This window comes from Crocuta crocuta, unplaced genomic scaffold, assembly GCF_008692635.1.
Source record: "Crocuta crocuta isolate KB4526 unplaced genomic scaffold, BGI_CrCroc_1.0 scaffold166, whole genome shotgun sequence".
Lineage (NCBI taxonomy): Eukaryota > Metazoa > Chordata > Mammalia > Carnivora > Hyaenidae > Crocuta > Crocuta crocuta.
Genome location: NW_027531018.1, coordinates 2,133,739 through 2,148,297, shown reverse-complemented (window position 1 = coordinate 2,148,297; position 14,559 = coordinate 2,133,739). Strand labels below are relative to the sequence as shown.

General features: G+C 43.3%; 1 protein-coding gene across 1 annotated transcript in view; it reads right to left on the bottom strand.

The window, feature by feature from the left end:
* Window positions 1–14,559, bottom strand: part of TMEM131L (transmembrane 131 like) — a 171,360-nt gene that overhangs the window by 156,324 nt on the left and 477 nt on the right. Inside the window, exons 2-4 of the mRNA XM_077770960.1 lie at window positions 14,444–14,559; window positions 13,804–13,874; window positions 5,403–5,446 (exon numbers count right to left, since the gene is read on the bottom strand). Of these exons, the coding sequence (XP_077627086.1) occupies window positions 5,403–5,446; window positions 13,804–13,874; window positions 14,444–14,559 (231 nt within the window). The remainder of the gene's footprint in view (window positions 1–5,402; window positions 5,447–13,803; window positions 13,875–14,443) is intronic.

The following is a 14,559-nucleotide window of genomic DNA, read 5'->3' as shown; positions in this document are numbered from 1 at the left end:
AGAAGATTAAGTCAAGTTAATACAAACAAAATCTTCAGTGAGGCCAATTTCCCTGAAAGCTTTCCCGAACCATTTTAGATCACAGGCTGGCTACCCCAGAACCCTCCGCCCCAGGATTAATGGTGGTCGGCTTCAGGCCCCGCCCCAGGCCATCTGGAGAGTAAGACACAGAGCCCTCCTCCTGTCTAGATTCTCACCAGGGACAGATGTTAGTGCCACCTACACTTTTCTTGGGACATCCTTGAGACTCTATTTTATGGTCAAATCTCTCTCGAGTCCCAAGGTGCTCCTTTATGTGGGTGATCTCAGAGACGAGGCCTTCATGTTGTAGAATTCATAAGCACTGATTCGACTGACTTCAAGTTCAACTTAATATCATTGAGAGTTGGCCTTGTGGGGTAGTATTTAAAATGAAAATCACAAAGATGTTTGAAAAACATGTAAAGAGGTAGTAATAACTTCATAAATAAGATTTAGGATAAAGGACATTAAACTAGCAGAGCAAATCAAATATTAGATTATAACTCCAAGTATAAACTAATACCCATAAGTCCATACTGATATACATGACTGAATAAATGAGACAAAATAAACAAATTTCCCATAGAAAATAATGCCAAATAATTTATGCAGGTGGAGCTTATTTCCATTTAATGACTTATTTCCAAAGAGTATATCATGGAAAGAAGGGAAAAAAGAGTCAGCCAGGTGAGTAAGGTCAACATCAAAGTGATAAGACATGCTGATAGCAGATATCCTCAATATGTGATGAGAATACCAATTTATATCTGTGGCCTTCCTCCCCAAAACCCATAACCCTAGTCTAACCAGGAGGAAAAACATTAGGCAACCCCAAACTGAGGGATATTTTACAAAATACCTGAGCAGTACTCCTCCAAACTGTTAAGATTTCAAAAACAAGGTGGGGCGCCTGGGTGGCTTAGTCGGTTAAGCGTCTGACTTTCGCTTAGGTCATGATCTCACGGTTCGTGGGTTCGAGCCCCGCATCGGGCTCTGTGCTGACTGCCAGCTCAGAGCCTGGAGCCTGTTTCAGAGTCTGTGACTCCCTCTCTCTCTGACCCTCCCCTGCTCACGCTGTTTCTCTCTCTCTCCTAGAAATAAATAAAACATTAAAAAAAAAAAAGATTTCAAAAACAAGGAAAGTCTAACAAACTGTCACAGTCAAGAGGCCCCAAGGAGATATGACAACTAAAAGTAATATCCTGAATGGGATCCTGGACAGAAAAACGACCCCAGGGAAAAACTAGTGAAGTTCAAAGAATGTGGAGTGTAGTTCACGGTAATGTACCAAAGTTGGTTTCTCAGTTGTGACAAATGTGCCACTGTAATGGAAGATGTTAGCTGTGGGATAAACTGCGTGAGGGGTATACAGGAACACTCTGTACCATCTTTACCGTTTTTCTGTAAATCTAAATGTATTCTAAAGCAAAAGGTCTACTGTAACTATAGCAAGACATTATAGGAGCTATGGAGGTATTAAAATTTTCAATAAAAATTTCCAGGGGCACTTGGGTGGCTCAGTCAGGTAAGCGTCCGACTCTTAATCTTGGCTCAGGTCATGATCTCATGACTTGGGAGATCAAGCCCCACGTCGGGCTTTGCACTGGCAGCACAGGGCCCACTACCTCTCTCTCTGACCCTCCTGAGCTTTTTCCTTTCTCAAAGTTAATCAACTTTAAAAAAAAAATTCCCAATTATGCAGCAAAGGTAAGTGAATACTAAGTACGTAGGTGACACATTTACATATTACAGGATATTACACTTAACAGAGAGAATTCTTAGAAAGAATTCCAGAACCTACATTTTCAGAAAACGGTCACAAAGAAAGTTTTCTAATAACACCATCCAACCCATGTCATGATCTTGTCTTCACACAAAAGGAACAAATTCTAAGCTTAAAAAAAAAAAAAGAAGAAGAAACAAAGAGGAAGAGGCCTGGAAGTTTGGAAGTCAAGTTAAGAGGAAGGCAGCCATGGATAACATGACAGCAAAATACTAGGATATTTTATATCAAGAAGATTAAAATATATAAATCAGGGCTGATCAAAATGTGGATCATGATTTTTAAAATTTTAAATCAATCCAGTAGTGGAAAAAACAGCATTTTTACATATGATATAAGATGGACTAAAAAAGTTCTATAAATGGACGGTAGTGATTGGTTGCACAATAATGTGAATGTACTCAATGCCACAGAACTGACATTTAAAAATGGTTAAAACGGGGGATGCCTGGGTGGCTCACTTGGTCTCACAGTTTGCGAGTTCGAGCCCCACATCCAGCTCGCTGCTGTCAATGAAGAAGAGCCTGTTTTGGATCCTCTGTCCACCACCTCCCCTTCTCTCTCCCTCAAAAATAAATTTTAGGAAATGGTTAAAGTGGTAAGTGTTATGTATATTTTATCACGATAAAAAAAGATAGAAAAGAATATGTCCCAGGTAGTAAAGGTAAGCACTATTTGATAAATAAAGCATGTGCACACACATTCATACATCCACACATATACCTATGGGCAGGTATGTAATCATGATGTAAAATGCATCTCTTACCATGAGTCACTGTCAAAAAGCCTGAAAGCCACTGTTCTAAATCACTGCTGCAATTCTCCCTCCCGACACACCTTCACACAACCTAACCAACTTAACTCTACGTCAAAAGACTGACAGGGATAAAATCCACTAATACCTTCAAGTCTGACCGAAAACTGACAAAAAGAAAGTAGTTCTCACTGATGGGAAAGGAGAGAACTGAAGCAACCTACAAAAGAGGAGAACAAAGGCGCAGGCCCGAGCAGCAGGCTGGACGCCCCCCCCCCCCCAGATGCCGCCACGACCTTCCACACCCCGGACTCACGGCATCAACTGCCTCCCTGCCATCTCCAATGGGACGCGTCATACCAAGCCTGACATCCCGACGAGACAACCAACCAGCGTTCCTCGTTTCCCTCCCCCTAATTCCTTTCCCATCCCTCCAGATGCTCAAGCCAAATTTTAGAAGCCCTCCATGGCATACTTCTCTTTCCCTCACTCTCCACCACTGACAGAGCAATGAACGTATGTCACCCCCAAAATGCATCTCAGAACTTTCCACGTCCCTTCATCTCCACTCCCACCAGCCTTGTCTGAACCACCGCCAGCATCCCGCGCCTGTTCCTGTTTCCATACACTCCAACAGAGGACTGTGGCAAACTCTGAACTCTGCCCCATATATTTATCCCACATTTAAAACTGTATACAATGAATTTAAATGGTCACAAAGAATGTAATTTCTGGCATATTATAAATGATGACATTTTGAATAAAACTCAGCAATCACTTCTTAAAATATATTCAACGGAATCTAAATATCACTGCAATGAAATGCATCATCATCATCCATTTTTTTAAGTAATCTCTACACCCCAACCTGGGCCTCAAACTCATGATCCCAAGATCAAGAGTCACACCTTCTACCCATGAGTGAGCCAGGCACCCTATTATTGTCCATTTTGTAAAACACATCAATAAACATTCCTCTATAGCTGGATACTCCCTCCAAGGATTTTAACCTAATACATACATCTTTATGTTCAAAGACTTGTGCAACAAAAATATGGGTATACATTGAAATGACAGGCTTTAAAAAAAAAATTTCCTGCAACCACAGGGTGCAGGTGTTAAATTTTTTTTCTTCCGAATTGACTTATCATTACAATTTTTACTAATATAAAACTGATCAACAAACTTTATAAATTTTGATAAGTAATTAAACATAAAGAGACAAATTTACTGAAAAAGCATCCTTTAGTGAAAGGGATGACTATCTTACCCCCATCATTGGTTCATGTAAATATTATTTTTGCTGTCCACTTTTTCTTAATATAAGCACTGAAAAAGCTTGTTTACATAAACAGATATGAATGGAAGGAACATTGTTACAGCACTGTCCCTATATTCTCTAAACACCCTCAGTGTTTATCCAAAATTCACAGTGATCTATCTTTGAAAATAACTTTTGGGGCACCTGGGGGGCTCAGTTGGTTAAGTGTCCTAATTTGGCTCAGGTCCTGATCTTGCAGTTCAAGGGTTCAAGCCCCACATCAGGCTCTGTGCTGACAGCTTGGAGTCTGGAGCCTGCTTCAGATTCTGTGTCTCCTCTGTCTGCCCTTCCCTGCTTGTACTCTGTCTCTCTGTCTCTCTCTTTCAAAAATAAATATTAAAAAAATAATAACTTCTGATCATCTATCAACTGCCAATTTAATTATGCCCTTCAATTTCGTTGAAAGATTCAAAAGCCACCACAGTTACAAAAGAATTTGTCATCTAAAAGAGTTAACTGCTTCTCCTACCCAATACCAGGATTTCAGAGCCCAAGATGAAGCACTTGCTAAGACTGGGGCTGGGCAAGAAGTATGCCTTTCTTTTATAAAGTGGAGAAAAGAGATTACAAAAGAAGAGGTGGGAAAGGGTAACTCACAACCTCAGATCAATTTCAGGAGACTATGAGGACAGTGGGATCTAAAAGCTGATTCCCTGGAAGTTATCCCTGTGCCCAAGTACCACTTAGTGTCCCCATGCACCTCCAAGGACCAGACATCTGTTTGACAAGTGACTGAGACTGCACCATGACCAAAGTATTCTCTTAAAAATGTAGTTTACACCTTTCAATTTGTAGGCTCCTGCTTTTAAATCCTTTAACAAACCATATCACGCTTAAAAAAATAAAATCCAACCTCCTTAATGTGGCTTCTAGGATCCTACCTCACCTCACTATCCCACAAACCACCCAGGCCTTCTCCAAGTTCCTGGAATGTTGCCAGTGCTTTCCACCTCAGGGCCTTTGCACCTGCCATTTCCACTGCCTACAGTATTCTCCCCCTCTGTTCACTGCATGGCTATTTCTCCACACCCTCCAGACTTCAGCTTAAATGTAACCTCCTAAGAGGGACCTCCCCTGACCACCACTTCTTCCCCATTATTCTATACTACAGCAATCTAATTCTTGGTAGTTATAATTGCAGTGTTTTGTTTTATTTACAGTAATGTCTGACGGCACCACTACATGCAACACAGATTTTGTTCAATGTTTTAGGCCCAGCACCCAGCACTGTGGCTGATGCTAACAAATATTTGTGAGCAAGAGGACAGCATAAGCACGCATGGGAAATGTGAAGTTGAGAATGTCGGGGGGGGGGAGCAGGGGGTATTTCTAACAGCTTTCTGTACAACCTTATTTTAAAACAAAGTCATATTAATTATCAGAGAGTACAGATACTCCAAATGCCAAAGAGAAGGTACATTACAGGTATACCAAACACATGAACATGTACCAAGCCTTCAACAGCATCCCAAGTGTACATAAATATTCAGCATGCGGGTATTTGCTCCTGTTGTTTTTCTTACCTCTGCTCTTGAGAATGCTCCTCCATATCCTCTTCAGAATCACCCTAGTGATAAAAGAATATGGTTTAACAGTTAAGTTTGAAAGAACACAAAAATCTCCAAAAGAAACAGTTCTTCAAATTAAACACGGGTGATAAATTTATAACGAATGCCTAAAAACAATGCCTGATACACAGCAGGCATTCAATAAATATTTATTGAAAACATAACACTACTAAAAGCCATAAATAGCCAATGATCCTTTTGATATTTTAAGTAAGGATCTTCATTTAACACCACAACCTCAAAATCAGTTTGACATCTCTTCTCTCCAAGAGCCTTTTAACATTTACGTTTCACAAGTCACAAAAAATAAAGTTTAACGATAATATAGGAAATGGACTGGTTAGCTCACAACCCCCCAAATGGATATCCGATGTATTTTGACATCAATGTAAAAGACGCTGATCAGTTTAATAAATGGTATTAATGTCACACTCAAAAGCTCTTCCAAAATCATCTCCCGGACTTATCAGGCCAAAATCTGACTCCATGTCACATAACAAGAGGGTAAAAAGAAAAGGCGCTTGAAACCAAAACAAGAGAGCAGATCCGATTAGACACTACATGTAACCTGCCTTGGCCATCCTTTCCCGAAGCTCACCACTGCTAGGTTCAGGACTACCAAGCCTTCCTGGTCCTCCAGCTTCTCCCTAACCCTCCGCTCTCAGCATTTCCTGCCTCTCTGCCCTCTTCCTCCCTGTCACTGCCAGCCTTCCCGGGCCCAGACTCCCTACACCAATTCCCTCAGAATGCTGACCCACACTTAGACCCATAGGGTCCCAGTCCCCAGCGCCAGCCCCCACGCCTCACTCGACCACACGTGTGGATACTCAGGGAAGGCCTATCTTTCCCGAGAGCAAGACTCCGGAGGCTGTGGTGAGCACTGCACCAAGCCATGGCCAGCACACGGCAAGTACTCACAATACTTGTAGGATGGATTTGTTTACAGCTTCAGCCCCAGTGGCGAATGCCTCCAGGACATGTGTATTTTGTCTCCCCAGAAACAGTTATGACCAACACTGACTTATCAACATCAGGGGCCCCTGCCAAGTGGCTTCTGTCCTAACTGGCCTCCTTCTGTTAAGGATACCATCATACTCCTTGACCCGTGGGCTAACCTTAGAGTCATCCTACACTGCTCTCCTTCCTTCACCTCCAGGCATAAAGACCTACCCACTCATCTGAAATAGGGTACAGACCTGTCCTTTCTTCTTCATCCCTTCTGCCAGCAAATCAGCCCATACTATGAGCACCCCAGGCCTCCATTACTACCACACACAGGGCTTCTTGCTCTGTTTAAGAATGCTGCCTCCAGGGGCGACTGGGTGGCTCAGCCAGTTAAGCGTAGGACTTCAGCTCAGGTCATGATCCCGCTGTCCGTGGGTTTGAGCCCTGCGTCAGGCTCTGTGCTGACAGTTTGGAGCCTGGAGCCTGCTTCAGATTCTGTGTCTCCCTCTCTCTCTCTCTGCCTCTCCCAAGCTCATGTGCACTCTCTCAAAATAATAAATAAAAACGTCAAAAAAAAAAAAAAAAGACTGCTGCCTCCAATCCATCCAATGTGCCACTCCAAGACCAATTTTCTTCAGTATCAATCATGACTTCCAACCCGCAGACCCAGCATCCAATGTCACTGTGTTAATCTCTGCCCTCACTGCTAGTCAGATGTACTCCAAGTTCCTTAACCTATAACTGGGCAACTGTCAATTGACTTTGACATAGCCCTCCCAATCTCTACAGCCACACTTCATCAAGTGCTCTGGGCTCCAATTCAAAGCACCAACTTCAAAAACACTGAACTGTCACCCACGTGAGGGTCTAGACAAGGCCCCATTCACACCTTTGCTAATGGGGTCTCTCTCGCTCTCAAAGTGCCCTCCCACCCCTAAGCTTGAATAGACCCCTCCAATACACACTGTTATTCCTCTCTCCTCCCAGTTCCTACATTTCAGCACTTGAATGTTATCTCAGGGTATTACCAGCCTTATCTCCCCAACACCACTAGGCTCTCAAAGAGCAGGAACCAAATCCTGTAATTCCCCCACCCCGCCCCTTTGGCAGTGCCTCAGGGCCCTTGCACCAGCTATTCTAAATCTCCCACTGCTTTTGAGGGTGGGCTTGAATGTCAAGTATAGGCCTTCTTAAAGGGATCTACCTTGACTTAATTAAAACTCCAGTTCCCATCACCTGAATCTTCCTCCAGTCTGCCACCAAACAGCACTGATGCCTTTCTAACAGACTGGCAATTTCCTCTACTCCTTATTCACTATCTGTGTGCCTCTAGTAGACCAGAAGCTGCACAAGGGCAGTGGTTTTGTTCAACATGACACCCACAGCACCTAGACCAGTGCTTGGCCCACAGTACATGCTCAATAAATGTCTGCAGAGCTAAGTACAGTCTAGCTGGCTCTTAAATACTAACGGATATATACCTCACACCTGTCAGAATGGCCATTAGCAAAAAGACAAGAAATAAAAACTGTTGGTGAGGATGTGAAGAAAAGAGAACCCTCGTGCTCTGTTGCTGAGAATGCCAACTGGGGTAGCTACTGTGGAAAACAGGCCAGAAATTCTTCAAAAATTCAAAAATTGATCTAACAATTGCCCTTCTGGGTATTTACCTGAAGAAAATGGAAACACTAATTCAAAAAAGTATCTGCACCCCCATGTTCACAACAGCATTATTTACAAGAGCCAAGGTATGTAAGCAACCTAAGTGTCCACTGATAGATGATTGGATAAAGACGTGGTATGCATGTGGGTGCATATATATGTGTACATGCATATATATACACGTACATATATGTGTGTGTATATATAATGAAATACTATTCAGCCATTTAAAAAAACCACAAAATCGCACCATCTGCAACAACACAGATGGATTGTTATGGCATTATGCTAAGTGAAATAAGTCAAACAGAAAGACAAATGTTTTGTGGTCATTCTCAAATACAGAATTTAAAAAACAAACACAAATACCAAGTTCACAGATATATGGAATAGACTCGTGATTGCTGGCAGGGGGGTGTGGTGCAAAATGGGTAAAGGTACAAACTTCCTGTAATAAAATAAGTGAGCCTTTAGGGATGTAATGTACAGTACAATGACTAGTTAATAATACTGCACTGCATATTTGAAAGTTATTCAGAGTAAATCTTAAAAGTTCCTATCACAAGACAAAAAAATGTTTTTGTAACTGTGTATGGTGACAGATGGTAACTAGACTTACTGTTATGTTGTACACTTAAAACTAACGTGATGTTATATGTCGGTTATACCCCAATAAAAACTTATTATGCTTTTTTAAATTTTTTAATGTTTATTTTTGCGAGACAGAGAGAGACAGAATATGAGCGGGTGAGGGGCAGAGAGAGAGAAGGAGACACAGAATCCAAAACAGGCTCCAGGCTCAGGGCTGAGGCTCGAACTCCAGAATGGCTAGATCATGACCCAGGCTGAAGTCAGATGCTTAACTGACTGAGCCACCCAGGTGCCTCAATTAAAAAAAAAAAATTATAAGCAAAAATCTAAAACATACTAGTGAATATGACTACTTTTAAAGACTTCATGAAGCAAATTTTTCTAACTCAAAACAGAACATGAAAATATCTCCCTCAGACACGGGAACTTTATCACCACAACACTTTTCCTGGTCAGACTGCTAAACCTCACACAAAGCAAAGGCTTTCACCCGAAACACCACCTGGGTTCAAATCCCACCACGGCTACTTTCTTATGGCCTTGGGCAAATTATTTAATGACTCTGGGCCTCAATTTCCTCATCTGTAAAAATCAAGTCATAACACTTCACAGTTTTTTGTGTATTACCATGAGTACTAATAACTCACAACGTGCTTAAACAATGCCAGTGATATTCAACCCATGTTAGCTATTATTTTTTTTATGTTGATAGTGGAAGTAGATTAAACCCAAAATAAATCTCTATGACAAAAAGATTTCTAAATACCAGTCAATGATTCACTGACTGGAGCAAGATGCTGTTACATAACACAGTACCTGAGATAATAAAGAATTCAGATAGTCAATGTACCATTTCCTGTTTCACTTTCTACTAGTTTCCGTTATCTGTACCCTCAGACTTAAAGGGGTAAAACATGAGTTTTTTAAAGGCAGAGGCTTTCTTATTCATGACTCTATCACAGGGACCTAACTGGGCCAGGCCCATGCTAAGTGTCAGCTAGATGAACAAGGCCAGAAAAGCATTAGGCCCCCTCCCCCCCCCAAACCAGACCAACATGATTCTTTATCAGGTAACAGCTGTTCCTACTCAGCACCAATGTCTGTGTCCCAAACCTAACTAGGAGGGTTAGGAGTGAGACTTCTCAGCAAAAGGCTGAATGGACTAGAAGAACAAATTCTAGATTGCCCTTCTTGCTACTAGAGCTGATACAAAACAACAATAACACAATAATAGGAAATCAAAGCTGAAGGCATTCCACCTGCCATCTTCAAAACTAACCTCATAAACAGGACAAGACACTGGTAACCGCCTCTCCTCCCCTAGGAAGAACTCACGGGCTAACCACGGAATGCCTTCTGTATGCAGAACAGCAGGGCCACAAGAGGCCCACCAAGCTCAGAATCCAAAACCCGGTTACAGGGAATCCAGTTAGGGCAAGAAGGCACCCTCCTTGCGAGGCAAAGGAAAACATCCAGACACCTAAGAAACTCAAAGGGAGAGAAATGGCAGCGCTGCTGCCAAGTTAGAAGTCTGGAAGGACTGGCTCTTTGGGAACAGGAGAGCAACATAGCATTGGTCCTTTCGTTCAACAGACACATGTGGGGCTTCCTCTGCCAAGGATCAGGCTGCAGCGAGCATCCTAGACAACTGACTGGAGCAACACACAAGGTCAGACTGCGGAAAGCCCTGAGGGCCAGAGCAGGTCAAGGGGATCAGTGTGGGTTTTACTTGAAGGCGAAGTTAAGACGGTGCACAAAGCAGTACCTTAAACACTCTCAATTACTTCTTGATAGTAAGCTACTGAAAACATTTTTTGGTTCCTAACCATCACCACTTTGGATTCAGTGTGTTGAAGTCAGAAGAGAGGAAAAATTCTGTAAATCTAAGAATAAAATCACATTTTTCCTTCCTTCTCAGTATCACAAGGGATAGAGTTNATTCAGTGTGTTGAAGTCAGAAGAGAGGAAAAATTCTGTAAATCTAAGAATAAAATCACATTTTTTTCTTCCTTCTCAGTATCACAAGGGATAGAGTGTTTTATGTTCCTCCACCAAAATATCTTACCACCATGAAACAGCATCTAACAAAAAGATATGAATAATATTATGTATCTGTACAACTGCAGAGAACATTTAGGACTGAGCTATCTGCACTGGTTCAAGCCCTTCAGAGCAGGAAAGCTGCCCCATGCTCTCCAGGGACCAAATCTAGGAGTCAAACTGAGATACTGCCAAAATAATACGTAACATACATGAAGTGCCTACTAAGTTCAAGATACTTCTAATCCTCACAAAGGCCTCTGAGATCAGCACCATTATTTTACCTCCATTTTGCAGAAAAGAAACTGAGGACAAGTGGTGAAAAGGGAAGGAACTGAGAGTCAAATCCTGGAACCCTGGACAGAATTTGGAAGATGACAATTCAATTGTTAGATTTGTTTTTATTAATGATGCACTATTCTAGTTCTTGATCACTTAAAGACCCATCAGAAAACGGGAAAAAAAAAAAAAGACCCAATCACCAGAAAACATTTCCAAAATGAATAACTATAAATAATTAGTGGTGACAAATGTTAATATTCAATTTTTTCGATGTTTTATTTATTTCAGAGAGAGAGAGAGAGACAGCATGAGCAGGGGAGGGTCAGAGAGAAAGGGAGACACACAATCTGAAGCAGACTCCAGGCTCTGAACTAGCTGTCAGCACAGAGCCCGATGCGGGGCTCAAACCCACGAACCATGAGATCATGACCTGAAGTCGGACGCTTCACCGACTGAGCCACCCAGGTGCCCCAATATTCAATTTTTTAATACCACATCTTCTGGTGCTCCCACTTCACCTATCACTGACAAATCTTTGCTTCTGAAGCTGCCTCGGAGCCTTCCTGAGTGAAAGGAACCCAACCTACAAATTCATTAAGCAGAAACCCTCAAATTTAAAAAAACACCTATAAATACTCTTTTCAGCTGACTCCATGACACACGAGAGAGCTTTTTGTGAAAAAAGAAAAACAGTCAAAATATTTTGCAGGGAATTCTCTAAAAATAACTTTTCTTCAGAACTCACTGCAGTTTATATGTGGGTATATATTATATATATGGAGTTTAGATAGATATGCACACATACCTACAGTTTAGATAGATAGTATAGATCCATATATATCCTCACCCCCACCCAGATACATGCAGGGTAAAACAGTCTCTAAAAGATACACTTATAGACAGAGACGAAGTATTTAGAAAATTATTTTGAATACCAGTTTCACTTTCATTATAGCTTTGATTAAAATAGCTTAGTTATAAATGCTTCTATACTGAGTATTCCAGAAAGACAACTTCTAAATTGTGACTTTTTTCCCCAAAACAAAGTATTATACACATAAACAAAACCAGAAATTGAGAATTTTATCAAATAACTTTTATGGCTATAAATATTATCATTAATCGTATCATAGGCCTTGACATTTCCGTCTCTGAGCACAGTGACTACATCTTCAACTAATGCTGCAACAAATGAGAGTCTATAATTTACTTTCCTTTCTGTCTGGGTTGGTTTCCAACACTAACCAGGAAGAGGGTACAGGCTACAATTGAGTAAAAATGCAAATGCATATAGATACACACCAGTGCTTCTCAACCCGGGCAAGTTTGCTCCCCAGGGACATTTTGCAATGTCTAGGGACGTTTTTAGCTCTCGCAACTGTGGGGAAGAGGGAGGAGAAAGTGCCACTAGCATCTAGTGGGTAGAGACAGAGATGCTCTAACTGCCTGATATCCTATAGCCCCCAGGACACAGAATTCCACCCAGGACAGCCCCCACAACACAGAATTCTCCAGCCCACAATGTCATTAATGCTGCTTCTGAACATCACAGACATACACAAATATAGCTATTTTTAAAAAGTAAAAACATCAAATATTAAATGTGGATCTTTCAGTAGAACCATGAACAATTTCCATTTGATTCTTTTTATCTTCAGGCATTTTCCAAACCTTCAACAACACACATCTGTTATTTATAATCAGAAAAAAAAAATCCATTTGGGAATATACTTTTAAGAGAAGGACAGACTATTTGCTCCCCATCCCGATGAGGCTTCTTCTCAAAGGACTGGACTCATTCAGTTTGCTGGCCTTCAGGGAGGGTCCAGGAAAATTTTCCTCTAAAAATCACCTCTCCGCCTTGAAGCTGTTACTCATTAGCCCTGGTTAAAGTGAATATTCCGAATATCTCAAAACCAGGACTCTAATGCTTCACACAGGAGGGAGAAACTGAAATGTAACACTGCACAGTTCTTCAGGGAACTTACAGCAAGACATCCTGTTTTTCCAAACAGCCACCAGAGACAACATAGAATTAAGTGCTGTCACCAACGTGGGAATTAATGAACATCTCAACAACTACCACACGCAAGCTGAACATTCCCTTAGAATTCAACACCTCCCCCCAAAAACAGTATTTGGGGTCACTACTGTTGCTGCTGAAAACGTGTACACGTGCACTCAAAATGTTAAAAGTTAAACCTTCACACAACGCTTTGCAGTACTGTATCTACCGCATGATGCCACACAGTCTCAATGAAATGCTAGTAATTATTTCTTCCACATGCAATCGTTGTATCATTTGGGGGAGAAACCCCCAAAACCTGAAATTCAAGTTGTTAAGAGGGGGTATCTGACGCGAATTAAAGGCACTTGGAAAAAATCCAAGTCTACAATCTTTGAAAGTCACATCTTCATCGCAAAGCTACTTAACGCTAATGGCAAGTGCCACTCACTAACACTCCTGAAATCAATATTCCTGTTGTCCTCAGGCACACACAGCTCCAGCTCACTTAGGGAACAGGGGATACATCCCTCGCGCACCCAGGACTCCGGCCCGCGGAGGGGCCCGCCCTTCCCCTCCACAAGGCTGCCGCTGGCCGCGGCCCTGCTGAGGTGGCCTGGGCTCCCACCTCCTGAACTTGGGGCGGGCGTGACTCACGCCCTGTCACATGGCGCGGGAGGAGGCTGGGAGGGCCACCGCTGCCAGGTGTTCAGGCTCGGCCCGACCGTTTATTTGCCTTGCAAAGTGGCCCGAGCGCCTGTGCCGCTGGGGGGCCGACGGCCTGTCCTCCCTCGCACACCCACAGCGGCTCTGTCACCTGGTCGTCCTCACCTGAGTGGGCAGCAGGAGTTCCCCTTCTTCTGCCTGCCACAGCTCCACCACGTTCGGCAAGGGCTCAATCGCTGCACGAACACCAAAAAATACACCGCGTTTTAATGCACGGAAAAGAAACGCTTCCTGTTTCCCTATCATGCCCCCATGCACTCGCCTCACCAAAACAAGTCACCCTTTCCTTCTCCAAGCGGAGGCCACCCGAGGACAAGAACACAATGGAAGGGGTGCAAGCGGGCGGCCCCTCTGGACAAGAGCAGGGAGCGTGCAAGGTCGGGGTTCCCGTGCTGGGGGGACGGAGGGGAGTAAGCCACCCCGCGGGCCACTCAGCGCTCCGCATCCCGCAGCATCTGGGGCTGGCGTCTGCGGGATGGGTCCTGGGAGGCCAAGCTCGAGGAACAAAGCTGCAGGAAGCCGGGCNCACTGCCCAGCTTTCGGTCTGTCTGAGGGCGGGGGGCGCGGGAGGGGACGCTGTGGTTAGAAAATGTTATCAGCCGAGAATTGCAACCGCTTTCCTTCCTCCTCCTGCCCCTTTCCCCTTCCTCCCCTCGCCCTCTTATAGATTTCAGCAGTTCCCTAAAAGAAAGAGAAGGGGGGGCGGGGTAGAGAAGGAGAGCGAGCACAGCGGTGCAAGGCTGACCTTGTCCCTGAGCCTCTCCCGGGCGACAGCAGGGCAGGAGGACCTGGAAGACGCCCAGCAGGAGGTTCACGGCCGCGGCGGTGCGGCAATAGCAGCCCAGCTGCGGGCTGCGGAGC